The 19,693-nt window shown below is 38.3% G+C and overlaps 1 protein-coding gene across 7 annotated transcripts in view; it reads left to right on the plus strand.

Annotated features, from left to right (window-relative positions):
* The window catches only part of shroom4 (shroom family member 4), a 61,727-nt gene that overhangs the window by 39,556 nt on the left and 2,478 nt on the right, over nucleotides 1-19,693 (plus strand). For 4 of the 7 annotated variants that reach the window (XM_051900390.1, XM_051900392.1, XM_051900394.1 and 1 more), the window contains exons 3-9: nucleotides 7,256-7,414; nucleotides 9,216-11,754; nucleotides 13,397-13,461; nucleotides 13,545-14,192; nucleotides 15,126-15,755; nucleotides 16,456-16,594; nucleotides 17,530-17,802. In XM_051900390.1, the coding sequence (XP_051756350.1) occupies nucleotides 7,256-7,414; nucleotides 9,216-11,754; nucleotides 13,397-13,461; nucleotides 13,545-14,192; nucleotides 15,126-15,755; nucleotides 16,456-16,594; nucleotides 17,530-17,802 (4,453 nt within the window). Of the gene's footprint in view, nucleotides 1-4,078; nucleotides 4,522-7,252; nucleotides 7,415-8,938; nucleotides 9,024-9,215; nucleotides 11,755-13,396; nucleotides 13,462-13,544; nucleotides 14,193-15,125; nucleotides 15,756-16,455; nucleotides 16,595-17,529; nucleotides 17,803-19,693 lie in introns of those variants that run through there. The other 3 variants (XM_051900395.1, XM_051900393.1, XM_051900396.1) reach the window with 3 other exon arrangements.

Consider the following 19,693-nt stretch of genomic DNA (forward strand, 5'->3'; position numbering starts at 1 on the left):
AGGGGCTATGTTGGTTGTAAAAATAAAAAAGAGGAAGGATCTTTGACTAGAACACAGTATACAGTACTACCGACTCATCTGTGTGTGTCACCAATGTTTCTTACAATAACCAGTGACATCACACCTTAAGATAAGATCAGTTATGGTTAAACTACCCTTCTTTGCTATCATACACAATCTCAGTTCCTATAAAGCATGTAAAAGCAAAATGTAAAACTTAAACCCTGGTTAGAAATTGTCACATAAGGGCATAATCCTGGGTTAATATGTTTTTAAACCCAGAGTTAAGGCCAATTTTAAGCAATGTCCCACATTCTTGTGCAATGCTAACCTCAAATTTGTGTTGTCAAAGATATATGCCATCTCCCAATTCGCTTACTTGTTCTATGGCCTAAAAGAATGTACTCTTTTTGTAAAGAAAATGTACTTTTGAGTGTGTAGCAGAAGAATTTTTGACCACCTCCAAAGCGCAATGCGTTGTGGGTAATATTAGTTGTTAAAGTGTGCATGGATTTGCACTACAAATTTTGAAATAGTAGACCATCCGGGTACCTTTGGTACCATTTGATACAATTTGGGATGCACTAATTCTAATTTCGAATACATTTAGGACTGATAGTATGCAAATTGGGATGCAGTAATACAGTGTGATACAATAGGGCTTTTCACACATGAAATAGTTAACCCTGGGTCATTTTAAACCCCGGGTAAAATGGAATCCTGGGTTATCTTGCTTCACGTTTCACACTTCTCATAAATTAATCCTGGGTATTCATTAACAATTAATCCTGGGTATTCATAAGCTGACGTTTCACACTGTATATTCCCAAACCCTGTGTTGACGTTCTTATTTGCATATTTGTGGTGTCAGTGTCATTGATTGGATGAACGCAGCACGCGACCTGTTTACATAAAAGCTGTATCATTGCGTGTCCTCATATTGCTGACTGTAAGTTTATGCTGAATAAATTTTTTGGACTATAAAGGTAAGAGTGAAACGGTCTCTTCTTCACTTTAAAATTGTTGCATTTTCTAAAGCAATTTTTCAAATGCTAAATTTACAGTTAATATACAATATGCAGTGTTTTCATGACTGTCCAAAGCAAGCAAATATGAGTACACAATTGGTTGTCTGTTGTTGAGAATGTAGCTGTAACATTCTAACACCACATTGTTTCACACTGTACAAGGTTGGTACCGCAATACGGGGTTAACAACAAAAGCAGTACTAACCCTGCTCCGGAGCAGGGTTTCATAACTCTGGGTAAAAAGTGTCACTAACCCCGCTTCTAAATTAAAGGGGTTAAAAGCAGTGTTTAGAACGACGACAACCCAGGGTTAAGTGCAGTATGAAAAGCCCTAATGTGGTGCTATAATGTAATGTTGCTTAGCAACAGACAATCATAAATTGCCTTGATCCTTACATCATTAAAAATGGATGGCTTTGTACCGGCATTGAAATTTTCACTTCATGTGTTTAGGTTCAGAGTCTGTGGGAAATTGTTACAAATGTTGAACAATGACTTCAAACATTTTAGCTAGAGTAGTGAAGAGCATTATTTGCAGAGAGAAATATGTGTTTCAGAAGACTTAAAGGGATAGTTCACCCAAAAATGAAAATTCTGTCATTATTTACTCACCCTCAAGTTGTTCCAAACCTGTATAAATTTCTTTGTTCTGTTGAACACAAAGGAAGATATTTTAGGAAGACAGAAGATAGATGATGACAGAATTTTCATTTTTGGGTGAACTATCCCTTTAATCAGTGCGTACAGATGGACAAGCATTTATTAAAACATGTTGTGTGCTCATCTTGTGCTGTATTAGTCCAGGCAGTGATCTAGTGTTGTCAAAAGTACCAGTACTTCGGTACCAAGTCGGTACTGAAATTTTGAAAATGTGACGATACCAGCATTTCTGTAGTACCGGGAGTATCGAGTATCCGGGTATATTCGGTACGCACTGATAGGGCTGTGCCAGTATTTTATGTGAATATGACACGAGTGAAGCACAAAGCTTTGTTTACAGAAGAAATAGGCTAACAATTAAATGTGACGTCGCAGCCATGGAAACATTTTGTTTCATGCCGAATACCATACATTTAAGTTTAGTCGGCTTTGTATTCTGTTTTGCGAATCGCGATCTGGTCACTCGATTAGCAGAGAATTTAACAATATTCCATTAGTTATTCCACTGAACATGGAATCTCTGTTTCTTTTCCCAAATCTTCACTCACGCAGGGGATTATAAACATTTCTTCCTTTGGTTCGCTCTTAATTAGGGCTATTATATTCGCATTCTTTAATGTGGTGAAGTAGAAAAAACACTGTAGGACAGAAACCTTTTTGCTTGCACGTCAATTTCTATTTAACACAGTTTGTGCTTGTTATTAAACTTCATAAGGCACGTCAAGTTTATTTGTATAGCGCGTTTCTTACATGCTGGAGATTTTTAGTTTCGCTTTCTTTGGCAGGGCAAAATCCAATATAGCTTGAATGTCTGAAGATAAAACTAGCTCTTCAGACCTTTTACAACAAGTGTCAGTTGCTTGTAACATCAGGACATAACATGAAGATATTATTAAAGAGAAATGGTCTCTTTCCTGCTTGTGTCCCACATCAAAGCGCAGAGCGGTAGGCTATATGATGCATCTTTGTGCGGAAATAAAACGAATGTTTTTTTTTTTTTAGAATAATACTTAACTTTCTTATTATTTAGGTTACCATTATTTACTGATATTTATTTCATAGTTTTACAGGCTGTAGTGTGTCCTTTCACTGAAGGAATAGCTAAAATAAACATGCACGTCTGTTTCAAAATGGATGTTTGAGCATTTGTTTATTTATTTTTTTATATTTTCAAATTTATTTCATTGAGGTGTATATATACACACACAAACATACACACAAACGCTCTAAATATTTATATGTAGCCTATGATTACCATCATATTTAATGTTTTTAAAAATAGGCTAGTTAAATAAAATAGTAAAATAGTTCCAACAGATTTTCCTGTGGTACCGAAATTGGTACCGAGAACCGTAAAATACCGACTACTGGAATTTTGGTACCGTGAAAACAGTAGTGTGTTCACAAAAACTGAATACTCAAGAAAAATATGGACTGTACATGACATCGAGCAATATAACCCATAATTACATTTCTAGTAATAGTTAAAGTGAGAGTTCACCCAAAAATGCTAATTGTCATAATTTACTTACCCTCATGTCATTCCAAACCTGTATGAATTTCTTTCTTCTGTGGAATTTTAAAGATATTTTGAGATTTTTTTTTTCTCAGTGTTTTGTCGATGGGTACCAACATTCTTCTATCTACTCGTACAGATTTGAAACAACATGTTGTGAACAAGATTGAATAATGTCAGATTTGACCTTTTTGGCTTAACTATCCCTTTAAGAATTCAACTGAAGAATCCATTAGTGGGAGGTTGTGCTCCATTACAATTTGTCCTACATGTGATTGTTGGGTTTTTCTTTTATTGTCAGTGTTGTAGCTGTTAATCAGACTGACCCCATTCTGACTTCCATCAGCCCTTCTGATTTGAGCAGGAAAAGCTGTTTATTAAGCACAGCTGATATGAGTTAAATTTCATTTTATTCTCTCTCTCTTTCTCTTTCTCTTTCTCTATCTCAGGCAGTTTCTGGAATAACAAATCACACACACTGTTGCTTTTCAGATGTGCTTTGCATTGTTGTGCTTTCTACACTATTGAAAAGAGCAAGAATACATGTACCTGGCCCCATGCCCCAGGGACAATGCACTGTTTCATCTTATTCCACCAATTTGTTTCCCTTTTTTCACATACAGTATATCTTCCTCTTCTCTCTCTTTCTCTACCTCCCCTCACTCTCTCAACACTGCTGGCCGAAATTGACTGCTCTCCCAGGGAGGCAGGAAGTGGCCCTCGCATTTTTTCCCCATTCAAACAATAATAGGAGAGAATGCTAGGTATTATTTTAGCAGTGGCTTGCCGCTTTATCTCCCCCAAACATAGTTTCCTCTCCGTCTGAGCACCGCTTCCTCTCCCCCTAATGTCATTAGAGAGAGAGTGAGCGGGAGGCTGTGTGTATGTATGTGAGCGAGAGAGAGAATATGCTGTTTAGTGGACTGAATGTTTGGTCTTCAGTTGTGACTTGAAATATTGAGAGAGAGAGAGAGAGAGAGAGAGAGAGAGAGAGAGCTGCTGTTTGAGAGGGGAAGTGGGGGGAGTGTTTGTCTGTTAATTTTTTCCTGGACTAGGAATCTGGTCAGAGCCTCTGGCTGCCTCATTACAGCTAAATGACCGCCAACCTTCACTCATGTGAGCGCTGAAGCCGTTAGGGTCCTGATAAAGACTGACCACTCACTGCAGACACAGACCTCATGGTTGTCCTTTGACTCGAGACGTTTACTGGTGGTTTAAACCTGAACTTCATCTTGAACCTGAAGCTGAACAGTCTTGGATTGGATTCAACTCAGAATATTTGTTTTACTGTGAGAACATCTGGAGTTGTCAAGTGTTGTGAGTATCTCAAGAAGTTTAGTTTTGCACGGAAAACCTCAAGTGGGGGTCAAACCAGCACTTAATTCAACCTGGTTAACGTATTTCTGTTTGGTGCATTTCAGCGGAACAGTACTGCCGTGCTAAGGCAAATGCAGTAACTACACCAACACTGAAACTGAGAAAAATGGTTTTGGAGTTTTTGTTTTGTTTTTTATCAATTTTGATTGCTTTGGTAATTTTATGTTTTCTATGAATCTGAGTATATTGAGCCAAAACTGTCTCAGGACAGATAATTGTCTAAGAGACCCAATTTCAGTCATAAATTAATTTTGAGAAAAAGTTACCTTTTCTGTGTTTAAGTGTTTCCTTCAGCTGGCTGTATGGAGACTCAGATCAGCTTGGTGTTATGTTTGATGTTTTAAAACTGTTAGATCAACAGTGTTTATTGGACGAGGATGACAATGTGAATAACTACTGCAGCTGTCTTGTAAAATCTTGAATCTTTTAGGCAAATGTGGTAATTGGGATGAAATACTAATTACATTTATTGTTTATAGGTTTCTGAAAGAGACATTTACATTTTGATTTGCCTCCAGGTTTACGCTGTAATTAAAAAAAAAAAAATAGCCTCCGTTTACTAAATGTCATATTTGTTTGTGTAAATAGCATGTGTATTTTTAATGTGTATTCATTTGTTTAATTTGTTGTATTTGAGTGTGTGTGTATGTATATGTATATGTATATATATATATATATATATATATAATATATTGCTTACAATAACCTCACTCTGAAAACTGATATTAAATAGCAGATATCACTGTTTGTTTCAGAAGTGTTTTTAATGTACACTAGTTTAGGGTCAGTAAGATTTTCGGATTTGTTTTCAATAAGGATGAATTAAATTTGTCAAAAGTGACAGTAAAAACATTTATAATGTTACATAAGATATTTCATTTAAATGCTTTTTGTTTTTTACTTTCTTTTGTATAAATCTAATCCTGTTTCCACAAAAGTGTTAAAGGGTTAGTTCACCCAAAAATGAAAATTCCGTCATTAATTACTCGCCCTCTTGTCGTTCCACACCTGTAAGACCTTCGTTCATCTTCCGAACACAAATTAAGATATTTTTGATGAAATCCGAGAGCTGTCTGACTCCTCCATAGAAAGCAATTTAACCACCATTTTCACCATTTACTAAAGACATTGTTAAAATAGTCAGCGTGACTACAGTGGTTCAACCTTCACTTTATAAAGCAACGAGAATGCTTTTTGTGCACAAAAACATAACAAAAATAACGACTTTATTCAATAGTCTTCTCTTTTGTGTTATTTTCCTACGCTGTTTACGTTCAGCGCTTCAAGGTTCTGCTCAGAACGCCGGCTCAGTATTGGCCGACGCTGTGCGTGTTAGCAGCACGACGCATATGTGTGATGCTGATGCAGGAGAGAGCCAATAATGGTTCGGCATTCTGACGTAGAATCTGGAAGTGCTGAACGTAAACAGCATATGAGAATGACACAGAAGAGAAGATATAGTTGAATAAAGTCGTTATTTTTGTTTTGTTTTTGCGCACAAATAGTATTCTCATCGCTTCATAAAATTAAGGTTGAACGATGTCTTTAGTACCTTTCTGGACCTTGAAAGTAGTGGTAAAACTGCTGTCTATAGAGGAGTCAGACAGCTCTCGGATTTCATCGAAAATATCTTAATTTGTGTTCCGAAGATGAACGAAGGTCTTATGGGTGTGAAACGAAGAAGGGTGAGTAATTAATGACAGATCTTTCATTTTTGGGTGAACTAGCCCTTTAGACAGCACAACTAGTTTCAACATTGATAGTAAGAAATGTTTTATGAGCATGAAATCAGCAAATTAGAATGATTTCTGAAGGATCATGTGACACTGAAGAAGATATAATGGTTCATCGATATGATGATGAATAACGGCTGCTGAAGATTCAGCTTTGCCATCATAGGAATAAATTACATTTCATTATATATTCAAATATAAACCAGTTATTTTAAATGTAATAATAAATATTTCACAGAATTGCTGTTTTTACTGTATTTTTGATTAAATAAATGCAGTCTTGGTGAGCATAAGAGACCCAAAACTTTTAAATGGTAGTGTATAATGTCTCCTGTCCTGTCCTGTGTGTTATACCAAAAGATTGTTGTTCCTTATATATTGCATTTTTGGCTATTTCTCACTTGCTTCTATTCTTTTCTAGCCTCTCGTGGAAAGACTAAAATTATTATTAGTTGAAAAATAAGCCCTTAAAAACCATTGTTCCCTCTGGATCATTATTGCTATCTGGAATGTTTGTGAATACTGTACTCCTGTCAATGGAACTGATGGGATGTACCTTGAATCTGGGCCTTGTTCCATTAATGCTGCTACTTTATAAATTAATTGGCAGGTTTTTTTACTGTAGATGTCTTAGAAAGAACGTCAATCAGCCATTTCAGTAATCCAGTGGACAGCAGATATGAAAGCGTTCCAGATGGTGAAGTCAAACATATTTCCCTTGATTCCTGTATGTGTTTGTCAAGACTGACACTGCTTTTGGAGTATAGGGTCTTTTCTTCATTCTTGAATGCTGTAGTTTCCAGATTGTGGTTTCTTTTTGTCAGTAATTGGTACTTGGGAATATTAGTGTGATGTTATACATCTTACACTGTTCAGTCTGTACACGTCTTTCTGACTTTACTTGTATCTTGTGTTCACTTGTATCTCTGTTCTTCGAGCAGGCGCAGTGTACCAGTGATCCGTCCCCACTCTTGGCACCTGGCAAAGCTGTCAGAGGCACCCTGCACTACGGGCACTGGTGACCCCTCAGATGGCCCCTCGGCTATGCAGCTCCACTTCACGCCTCTCAGTGTACCGTGGCACTCTGGAGGTGACAACAGGTTGGTATAAATAACCATTATACAGATGATGTATTCAAGTAATCTGTATGACCATTCATCTCGTTTTAACATGTCAGTGTTTTACATTTATTTAGACACCTTTTGAAATGTTTCCATTAAACTACTAATAGCTTTAACAGATCTTTGTGTCTGTGCGAGAGGGAGAGAGATAGATCTCATTGTTGAATTTAGGGAATTTTGCTTCCAGCAAATTTCACAAGGAAAACAATCAGAGAGGAAGCTGGTGATCTCACATCTTATGTCAACATGTGGCTCAGCGGATGCAACCACTATTTTCAGACGTATGACTCAGACATTCTTCACAGATCACCAGCAGAGTGACCAAAAACACACACAAAACACACAAAAAAGCCTGTAGTACAAAACACAACATTGACGTAAAGGACTAATCTTTAACTTTTAACTTCAACTTTAATGTTTGTTTTGGGGGATTTCTTTAATGTTTTATCAACCAAATAGCCAAAATTGTCCCGACACTGCATTTTTATTTTTTATTTTTTTTTACGTACCTGAGAACAGACTTGTTTTTTTTTGTTTGTTTTGAGCGCATACAATATCTTTTTTTGATGTATGAAATTTCTTTAGTGTTTTGCCGTGGAGACTGTGAAACCTAATCACAACACCTATAACACAGAATGAAAATGCCTACATGATTATCAAATTAAAATATCTGTAAAAAATAATCTGAATTTGAGACACATAGGCCCTGTTTCTACCTGGTATTAAGATGCATTTTGGTCGATCGGATCACAAGTGGACGATGCTAAATACAGGTGTAAACAGGGTGTAAAACGTTTTGAGCTTGTCCACTTTCGACCACTTCCAGAGGTAGTTGAATACACATTTTACCGGATTGCTTTCGTAGTGGAAACTCTCATGTGGTTGAATGTGTTCGAACAGCCACAAAAGACCGCCTACTCTCCACCTACTAACGCGTAAACATTATGGGAAGCGCATGCTAGCCAGACGGGGTTTAATCTTTGTCAGCTGAAGACCCAAGTTTGGTTTGAAGACAAAATACGTACCAAGCACAATGTTCTCTCACCATTCCTGATTTCTTCACAGCTTTCGGCGTGGTATTGCAGCTATCAGAGCAGAAATGAAAGCTAATGCTCTTCGCGTGTTTTTCCATTGTCTCCGGGCGTGTTCATATGTAAATTACGTGAGCTTATTTTGTCCATTAGATTGAAAGATCTGAAAAAACCCAGTAACACTTTAGTATAGGTAACACGTATTCACTATGAACTACAACTTTTCCCTCAATAAACTCCTAATTTACTGCTTATTAATAGTTAGTAAGGTAGTTGTTAAGTTTAGGTATTGGGTAGGATTAAGAATGTAGAATAAGGTCATGCAGAATAAGGCATTAATATGTGCTTAAGAAGTACTAATAAACAGCCAATATTCTAGTAATATGCATGCTAATAAGCAACTAGTTAAAAGACCCTAAAATAAAGTGTTACCAAAAACCCATACATTTACCATACATTTACCTGCCCATAGACCCTCCCCTGGACAGAAATCAGGACAGAAGTGTTTAAAAGTTGACAAAAGAGATTAAAACACCAGGTGGAAACGGGTATGTATCTCCCTCGTCCACTCCGATCAACCAAAACGCATCTTAATACAAGGTGGAAACAGGCCCATAGTTGGCACATATAGATATAATTTGATACTGAATAAATAGTGTAAATAGTTACTTTTTGTAGACAATTGTTGAAATCCTTATGGTGATAGTGTCACATCATCTAACTTGGTTCACTTCTGTTTCATTGTGCAGTGAGCTGTCCATGCAGTGGGGCCATATCACCAGGCACTACAGCACAGACCGCAGCAGCTCAATAGGGAGTATGGAGAGTCTAGAGAATCCTCCCAACCAGGGTTACTATGACAGTCAGCTCTCTCCCATCGATCCTGTCATCTTCAACAACAAACGTGACTCTGCTTACAGCTCATTCTCAGCCAGCTCAAACACATCTGATTACACTGTTCCTGTCAAGCCTGAGGAGACCAACTCCATGGACAACCTCCTCCAGGGTCTGGGTTCTTCCTGCAGGTATCCAGACGGAGGCCAACATTCTGCCCCCAGTGGCGTTGGAAACCAGCAGGCAGAGCATCAACGCTCCAAGATACTGTCTGACAGAACTGAGGCTAAAGTCCGACCATCGTCCTATAGCTGCGAGGAGGAACACTGTGCACCACCGCAGCCACCCATGAGGAAGGATAGCTTTAGGGCTACTAGAGGCCAACCAACAGATAAACGTTGTGTGTCTGCTCCTTTAGGCCTCCCAAGTGTAAGTGGCTGCATGGTTGAAGATCAACCCCAAATCCAGGAAGTTTTGACAGGCAATGTTTATTTGAACGGAGAACAAGACAACGAGCAAGAATGTAAAGGGTGCACCACTGAAACGTATTATACCTTAAACTCTCAGAGAGACTCAGGTGGAGATTTCAAAGCAACTGTCAGTGAGAAAAAACACTTTGAGAACTGTTCAAAATCTGTAATGGCACCTTCACCTCCTCTGAGTCCCTTTTCACAAAGGAATATGGATGAGAACTTTGATACCCAACTTCAACCAGAACGTAATCTTCACTCAGCAATGCACAGACACAGTGCACCTGAGAAACTTCTAGCTTCTCAGCTGTGTATGATGGATATTTCTGGTGACAAAAGTGATCATCGTGCATCTCCAACTTGCCAGTGGTCACAGTCTCCTCTTTATCTGAGCGATACTAGTCCAAATAGTTCTCAGGGCAAGTGGGGAGCAAGCCGATGTTCCACGCCCGGTTCGGTGGCAACTTCCGAACTTGAGGATCCCAGGGTAGAGGAGGAACCTCTTGATTCTGGACAGAATCTGTGGGGGCAGCCCGGAAATCCCATGGGGAATGGATTCTCCACCACTAACTTTCAGACCAATGAGAAGAACATTGGTTCTGTAGATGTGGACACTCACCTAAATGAGAATGGAGGAGAAGTGAGGGTGGACAATGGTAATGCCACAAAGCAGTCGCAGAAACGGCAGTTTCGTAGTTCCAAGTCGCGTCGCAGAAATGAGCGTTTTGCCACCAACCTCAGAAATGAGATCCAAAGGAAGAAGGCCCAGCTGCAGAAGAGTAGAAACCCTTGTGGTGAAGAGACCGTGGAAGAAGAGGTTGCAGATCTCAACACAGAGGCAGTAGCTCCTCCAGAGTACCATCAGCCCAGACCCCAAACCCTCCCAAGTCCTCTTACCAATCCACCCACTGCCTCTGTGCAAATATCCAAACAGATACCTCAACAAGTTCTTGATACCACACAAGCTGAGGAACATTCCAGCATCAGGGTTGTGTGCGTCCAGTCATCTCAGACCCAAACTCAGATCCCTCAACATGCCAGACAAGTATGTGTGCATGTGGTGGAGGAGATAGCACCTGCAGGTAAACCACGTCGATGGCGTTGGACACCAGAACACAAGCTTCAACTTGAAACTGAGACCTCTGAGAGTAAGGAGAGAAAGGAGGCTACCGGACAGATGTGGTCTGGAAAAATGGTATCAACAAGAGGGAGAACAAGTTCTTCCAGCAGTCGTTTAGGTCGATCAGATGAGTGTGACATCCCTCCCTTTGCAGACCGCAGGAGGTTTTTTGAGGAGACTAGCAGGAAGTTGAGTCAGTCTGTAACAAACTTATCGAGTCTGACAAGTCGAAATCAGAGACTAGACAAGCCGGGTAGGCTGAACCATCTATCCTCACCTGAACCTATTGAGATGGCCTCTAACCTGGGCCGGAGAAGGTTTTCGTATCAAGATGTGCCCTATGTCAACTCACTGGACACTGGGAGACAGTTTATGAGTACCCAAAAGGACCAAGAAAAAATGATGGAGAGAGAGCATGAGAAGGAGAAAGTTAAGGAGCAAGAGAAGCTTAGAGAACAAGAGAAGCTTAGAGAACAAGAGAAGCTTAGAGAACAAGATAGGGAGAAGGAAAGATTAAGGAAAGAGAGGGAAAAAGAGCAACAAATGGTGAAGGACTGGGAGGAGAGGCAGAGGCTGCTTCAGAGAGAACAAGAACGGGAGTCTGGGAGAGAAACTGTTCGCTCTGAACACAATATGAACAGTGACACAGTTCCTCAGTCTTTGTCTCATGACACCTATCGGAAGCAGCCGCCCACACCTCAGGTTCCTTCCTCCCTGCAGTCCTCTGAGCATTTCTATAGCAACGCTACCACTAACATCCAAAAGCCTTGCTCAGCGTTCCACCCAGTGACCACCCAGCACAATCAGTATGATGGCTACCACGTAAATCCACCCTACAAGGCCAGGAGCTACACCTCAACTGAGGTAAGACTGGGAATTCAGCATTGTCCATTGTCTTAAAAAGGGATTGTCAGGGTTTTCTGATCCAGGCTCTCAGCCAACCCAGGGAACCACTAATATAAAAATGCCAGAATTTCTGACAAGCATTAACAAGCATTGCAGTACATTAAATTAGTGTTGATGTGGTTTTACCATTTACCTTACTTATTAAAGTCACATAGAAGGATGTACAAGTATTGGGGGATACCTTATGGATGCAAATGTCATAGTATGCACTATATATGGAATAGACATGCAGATGTCTTTGCAACATAGACACATTGTTATTAAATTAATATTTATGCAAGTAAGAGTAAAGCTTTCCTCTTGCAGTTCACTGTCAAATAACAACCTCATAAATTCATAATGAATAGCCTGTATATGTGCTTATAATGAATAGCCTTGATGGAAATCAAACTTTCCTGAAAGAGGGTGTGATTTGCTTTCTTTATTTTGGTTATTTACAGTTCTAAGCTTCTCTGAGCAATTACAAAAACATGTTGTGAAGCCACTGAACCACTTTTTTCAGTTAAATAGTTTTCAAGTGAAAATAGCCTAATTGCATATGGGATGGAAATTGTGGTTTAGTTCCTGTCAGAATGATACTTTCTTATGTTCTGTAAAATATTATGTATCTTCTTTGTGCATTGATTTATATGCACACTGTTAGAACTGAATAAGGATGAAACTGTTTATACTCTACTTGAGCTGTTATTTTAAGACTCTTTGGTATAGTGCCATGTAGATGGGAGTGAGACTGTTGTTTTCAGTCCTCAGTGCAGACTTATTTTAATATTAACATTCATGCAGGTCAGGATATATTGAAACTGGCCTTCCTCAGTGTCTCAAAAGGCAAAATATTGGCCAGAACTGTATAAAAATCATAAATCGGCTCTAAAACAACAGGAAGATTGAATATGTATGCTATCTCAACAGTCACTATTCTTGATGCATGTCCTTTGGTTTTGAAAAGTGTTTGGTTTTGAAATAGTTTTAAAAGTTTCATCTTAAAACGGGAATTAATGCTCTAACTGATCTCTGAGCCATTCTTATTCCTTTAGTATATTTACTGTAGATAGACAATCTTTATTGATCCTTGAGGGCAAATTCAGGTGAATTCAAGAGGGATTTTTCCTTGTTGTGGAATCAAGCCCATGCACTCTGGATGAGAATCGGAGATACTATTCACAAGGAAAGAACAGTTTGATATCTAACCCTTATATTTATTTTGCACTTTATGTGCTTATAAAAATCTGGGCTATAGATGTTTGGCACAACAGCAGTTGGAATGAACCAGTATTTGTATGGTTACATAGAGCAAACTCTTGCTTTTCTACTGTACCATTGAGCATGGCATTTAAACCCTTTTGAGAGAGACGTTTAAATGCTAGGGTTCACCTATATGTTAAACTATATGTTAAATAATAGATTGGTGAAAAGGTATAAACCTAGTTTTTAACTATAAACTATTTACCTAGTTTATTTTTTATACTGCAAATAGGGTTAGGTAAAAACATAATCTGCTATACAACATAAATGAATTTGTCTGTTAAATATATATTTTTTTAAATTATATTTTATTTTTTACTTAACTTATATTTAAATATATGGCAAATGCATTTTACAGGCCCATCCTGTGCAGGGACAGGAACAAACAAAAAAATTAAACCGAAACTACAGCTTAACAGATAGGTAAGATCCTTTACTTATATACATAATGTTATTGACAAACCTTTACCTGGAAGAAGTATAGCATAACATTTCTTATTCCACAGGGACTACCCAAAGTGTAAGAGAGGGGCTGTTGTTCCCAACTTCATGGGTCAAGGTGGCAACAGCATTACAGGTGGCTGCACTGAGGAGCATCTTTTTTCACCCCTTAAAAACCGTGCTATGTCAGAGAACGACATTCGCATGGAGACAGAAAATGTTCCTAATCACATTTCAAACACCAATGTTGGCAGAATGCGTGCGTCCACTCTTAGCGACCTTGATGAGAATGGAGTATGTGTCGGTGAAGTAAAGAAGAAAAAAGGGCCTCCGCCACCTCGTCCACCGCCCCCAAAATGGGAGCAGTTTCACAAGAGGCGGGCATCCCACCACAACCTCTTCTCCTCCCCGCCACTCTATTCCTCTCCCTCTTCCTCTTCCTCTCCACCTCGGCCACCGCCGTGCACATCCCGGCCCCCCAGCGTGCCTGAAATGACACGTCAGCGTTCCTATAGTCTTCCTCCAAGGGAGGTTTCAGAGAGCCATCACTGCTGCAGTCAAGAGTACTCGGTGGCTCCCCCCAGCCCTGCTTTTACACGTCGGGCTTTTAAACCTGTAGCCCTGCCCCCAAGAGAGAGAGACATAAACCTTCAGAACTATGACATGAGGAGAGAACTTCATCAATTTTTGCCGCATCCTGAACCATGCACAAGGTAATCCGTACCATCCAACCCCACACATATGGCAAGATCCATGATGAAGTACATCTTTTTAAAGTTTTTTCTAGTTTAAAGTACATGTGCTAATTTCTTAGAAGTGTACTCTTTGTATTCATGATGATTTCATATAGTTTTGATAAACCATTTCCAAGAAAACTTGAAAATCAAAAAAAATGTATGTGGCGTAACCATTAAGGTTATACATGAATACATGAGAGAACACATCTCAGTCTTTTTTTTTATTTTTTACGCAAATTACTGTTTGTTAGTTTTTTAAGTTTTTTGATTATTAATAAGCAGTGAAACAGTAAAAATAATAATATAAGACTAAGCCAAACTACTGAAGGTTTTATTTACTTTTATTTTATTCTATTCTATTTTTTTTTTTTTTTTTTTTACTTCATTATGATATAGGGTACCATTTATGGGGTTGGTAATGAAGTCTCTTCTGCTCACCAAGGCTGCATTTAGTTGATCAAAAATACAGTAAAAACAGTAATATTGTGAAATATTATTACAATTTATAATAATCATTTTTATTTTATTTTAATGTTTTAAAATGTAATTCATTACTGTGATGACAAAGCAAAATTTTTAGCACCATTACTCCAGTCTTCAGTGTCACATAATCTTTCAGAAATCATTCTAATATGTTGATTTGATGCTCAAGAAACATTTCTTATTATTATCAATGTTTTAAACAGTTGTGCTGCTTAACTGCAATACATGTTTGTCAGGATTCTTTAATGAATAGAAAATTTTAAAGAACAGCATTTATTTGACATATAAATCTAAATGTCTTTAATGTTACTTTAGATCCATTAATGGACCCTTGCTGAATAAAAGTAGCTATTTCTTATTATTTCAACGTTATTATTGAATGAATTGCATTTTGAATAAATTACCTTCATGTCTGCCCTCTTTTAGAATACCTGTCCATACTGCTGCAGCGTCAGATGAGCCTAGAGTCACACTGGTGAAGCCCATGTTTCCTGAGCATCGAGTTCAATGGGACCGGTCCAGTTCTCATTACCCTGCACAGGGCACTACCAGGTCTCTTGAAATCCCAGAAAACAGCTTGTCAGTTGGGCCCGTGTATCCAGAATCCTACTTCTCCATGAACAATTACCACTTGCAGCCCCATCAAGCAGGCTTCCCCGAAACAGCCCACAAAAACCAGATTATTTCCTCCCGCAGTCCCAGCAGTGTTGAAGATGGAAACCTGCCTCTGGAGACAGACATCGATGAGATCTGTGAGGATGAGCGAGCTGGAGAAGTTCAGAGGCGGGAAGGAGAGGACAGGATGGAGATGCAGGGTTTTGCTCGGCCTGTTATGGTGCTGGAGACGGACATTGACAACATGCCTGAGCAAGGGGCTCCATCGGCAAGAAGCATTAGAGGGCCGAGGAGCTCCCTGGTGGACTCCATTCTGGAGGATGATTATGGTATATCTAGGAATGAGTTGATTGGAGAGTTCTTTCCACACAGTGTAAATACAGAGATAGGTGGAGAGAGCTGGAGAGGGGGCTACCCAATCAGTGGATCAACACTAGAGAGGTACGACAATCTTCTCAATTTTCTGAACTTTAACTTTACTTTTCTTAACACTTATGTTTAAATGCCATGATAGTTATGGTTGTCATAGCATGCTTCAGTTTCGAGCCCCTAGGGGCATGGTGATGGAAAAAATATGAGATGAAAGGAAACAAATATTACGATGCTTTTGTGTTCTCTCGCGAAACTTTGCGTTCGCTCAAAAAACATTTGCGTTCCATCACAAAGACTTTTGCATAACCCTGAGAAACTTTCTCAAAAGGTTTAGAAGCAAACGCAAAGTTTCTCAGTGGAATGCAAAACATAGCATTGACTTATTTTTCTTTCCATCTCATATTTTTTTCCACCACCATATCCCTTTAGGGGCTCTGTACTTCAGAGTATTCTACAATCTACATTGTAAAAAAATATTTTTCGAAGTTAAAAAACAAAACAAAACAAAGATTATTGGAGTACATTTTACATGAAAATAGTGTTTCAGGCTTTCTACATCAAAATGTCATGTTCAATTCTATGTGTTACTTGCCATTTCTTTGTAATTATTTGTGAAATTTACTAGCAATTTCTGAGTGAAAATTGTTTCAAAGTACATTCTACACATTTTTTTCAGTGTATTATATTTTATTACATTATATCAGAAAGATTGTTACAGTACCTTTTTTTTTTTTTTTTGCTTCTGACATATTCATGACCTTTTTTCTAGGCCCTCTAGAATGGGAACATCCACAGCACAAGTCTCACGATCAACCTGTTATGACACATCAGCTGAAAACGTGCAACTTCTTGCCAAGATTCGAGAGATCTCAGAGAGGAAAGAGGAGGAGGAAGAACTCAATTATAAGGTGAAAGATTCAGAAATGTATGGGTCGCTTATTACACACTTTGTAAAATTTTTCACTTTGGTGTAATTTCAGATATGGCCCCAAAGTTCATGGACACTTTACTGAAGTACTAACTTCACTTTTCTGGGGGTTTTTTTAAGTTACTTTTATAACTCGAGATGATCTTTTGGATGTGTGAAGTCAGTTCCTATTTAGGAGTGTATCTTTAAAAAATTATTTATCAGTTCATTCACTATTAAAATTGACACAAAGAGCCCTGTATTAACATCATGTTAAAAATGTAGTTAAGTAAAACAATAAATAAATCTGTATCTGTATTAAATCTGTATTTTAAAAGTATTTAAAACTGTCATACATGTGTGGATATACACTACTATTTTCTCAGTCTCTTATGCTCACCAAATCTGCATTTATTTGATCAAACACGCAGTAATATTGTAAAATATTTTATTCATAATAGGTATTTTATAATTTAAAATAACACTTTTCTGTTTGTATATATTTTTAAATGAAATTTATTCTTAAAATGTCAAAGCTGAATTTTCAGCATTATAACTCCAATTTTTAGTGTCACATGATCCTTCAGAAATCATTCTAATATGTTGATTTACTGCTTAAGAAACACTTTTTATTATAAATCTTAAGCAATTGTGTTGCTCAGTTTTTTTGTGGAAATCATATTTTTTTAAGATTCTTTGATAAATAGAAGTCATATATTTGAAACAGAAATCTTCTGTAACATTTTAATTGTCTTTACCGTCACTTTTGAGCAATGTAATGTATCCTTGCTGAATAAAAGTATTAATTTCTTTCAAAAAGAAAAAAGAAAAAGTCTGACTGACCCCAAACTTTTTAACTGTAGTGTATGTGTGTCTATATATATGTGTGTGGCATATATATATGCCACTTCTCATAGTGAATGTTTACATTTACAGAAGCAGCTGATGGAGAGCCTTCGTAAAAAGCTGGGTGTCCTGCGTGAGGCACAGAGAGGCCTGCAAGAGGATATTCGGGCCAACACTCAGCTGGGAGAGGAGGTGGAGAGCCTGGTGCTTGCTATCTGCAAGCCCAATGAGGTGGACAAATATCGTATGTTCATCGGTGACCTAGACAAAGTGACCAGCCTGCTGCTGTCACTTTCTGGAAGGCTGATTCGAGTGGAAAGCGCCTTGGACTGTGTTGACCCAGAGACCGGCCACCACGAGAGGGTGAGGAGAGATATACTGTTGCAAAATGTTAACTATATTATCACCCAGCGATATATGTTAATGTCTGCATGAAATGGAAGTTGTGATAGTTTTTTCTTCCTTATTGTCAAGTCAAGTCACCTTTTTTTATATAGCACTTTTTACAATGCAGATTGTGTCAAAGCAGCTTTACAGTTATAACTGGTATATAATTTGGCTGCACAGCAGCTCTTAAAGAAAATGGTGTCATTGTCCAGCTTAAGTAAATTCAGTATTGATTCATTCCGATGTAAGAATCAATAGTTATTAATTTAGTGATGTCATCATCCAGCTCAGTTCAGTTCGCTTACAAGGGTGTCAATGCAGGCAGATCAGAACATTGTTGAATATCAAATGTCAAGTGTCCCCAACTAAGCAAGCCAATTGTGACACATATCTGAGTGAAATAGCTTCTTGGTTAAGAAAAGATGTAGGGTGAGACATGATTATGTTCATCGGGAATTGATTGAATTGTTGGATGGTAATGGTTTGCTATAGAGGAGGGTATGCATCGACGTCACTTTCCTGGCGGAACACTCCCCCTCAGCCAGACTGAGTGGCAAAAGAGCCTGCTGCATGACTATTTAATAGGAGAAACTGCGAAAACGCGAGTAAAACAAACATTTATCAGTTTAAACTAAAGGTTGGACTCGATACAGTTTTTCTTACTGTACTTACCAAAGATCCATGGATATTGACATGCAGCCAGGAATTGCGTTTTCTACATTTATATGTGCCTGATTTCAACGCTGGGGAAATACATTAAGCAAATTTCCCTGTGAACGCTTTATATAAATACAATATACGTAACGTCCGAGTGATCACTTGTATCAATGTTATATATATCGTCATTTCGTCCAGCCCTAAAACTTGTATAGTTTTTGTCAGTTTATTTAAAAAACATCCAATTGTACAGAAAATAAGATGGCAAATATTTAATTGATGAGTTGTCAGTACAATATATAACAATACAATATATAGGGTTTGATTTTACTTCAAAATTCAACATATTGACACACAATGATAACTGCAAATCCACGTTTCGCTGCCTGGAGTCCAGTTGTTTCTGTGAATTGCAGTGATCCATTTGCCTCTCTTTTCTGTAGCTTTCAGCAGTCTGTAAAAATGTACCTCAGATTTCTTGTCAAACCTATTTGTACAGTCAGTCTCAAAGCTCTTTCCCATTTTAGATGTGTTTTTCGCGCCATTCACGCTGAAAACCAATGCTGTGGCGTTACTGTAGTCACCACGGCTGCATACCCTCTATTGTCATGTGAGTGACAGGTTTTCCCGCCTTCGCGCTAATAAACACTTCATCAGAGAAGAGAAGAGACTGCAGGAGGGAGGGGAAGTTATTTGGAATGAAGGCACATTTATTAAAAAAAAAATTTCAATTCAACTCTCTTCATTGAATTTGTTTTGCTTGAAGCTGCCTCCTTGTCATTTGTACACACTGTCACATAGCAGCTTTTAGACATTGTTCTGTTTTTTGTTATAAGTCAGAAATGACAAGGAGGCAGCTTCACGCAATACAAAGTCAATGGAGACGGTTGGGTTGTTTTCCCCCCCGGTGGGCATGGTTTTCAGATTATGACGCGTTTCGCTCTGTCTCTATAAGGCAGGGTTGCCAGGTTTGCAAAACAAAACCAGCCCAATTGCTATTCCAACCCTCCCAGTCACATCCAAAACTAGCCCAATCGCGTTCCGGGGCTCAACACTTAAACCCACGGACTAAAAAAAAAAGTAACCCAATTCCACAGGAAAACCGCAGACTTGGCGACACTGCCATAAGGCATGAAGATATTAAGATATTATAAACATTAACAACATGATTTTCTGTAAAGCTGCTTTGAAATATCATCATCAAAGCTTT

This window comes from Ctenopharyngodon idella, chromosome 7 (assembly GCF_019924925.1).
Source record: "Ctenopharyngodon idella isolate HZGC_01 chromosome 7, HZGC01, whole genome shotgun sequence".
Classification (NCBI taxonomy): Eukaryota; Metazoa; Chordata; class Actinopteri; order Cypriniformes; family Xenocyprididae; genus Ctenopharyngodon; species Ctenopharyngodon idella.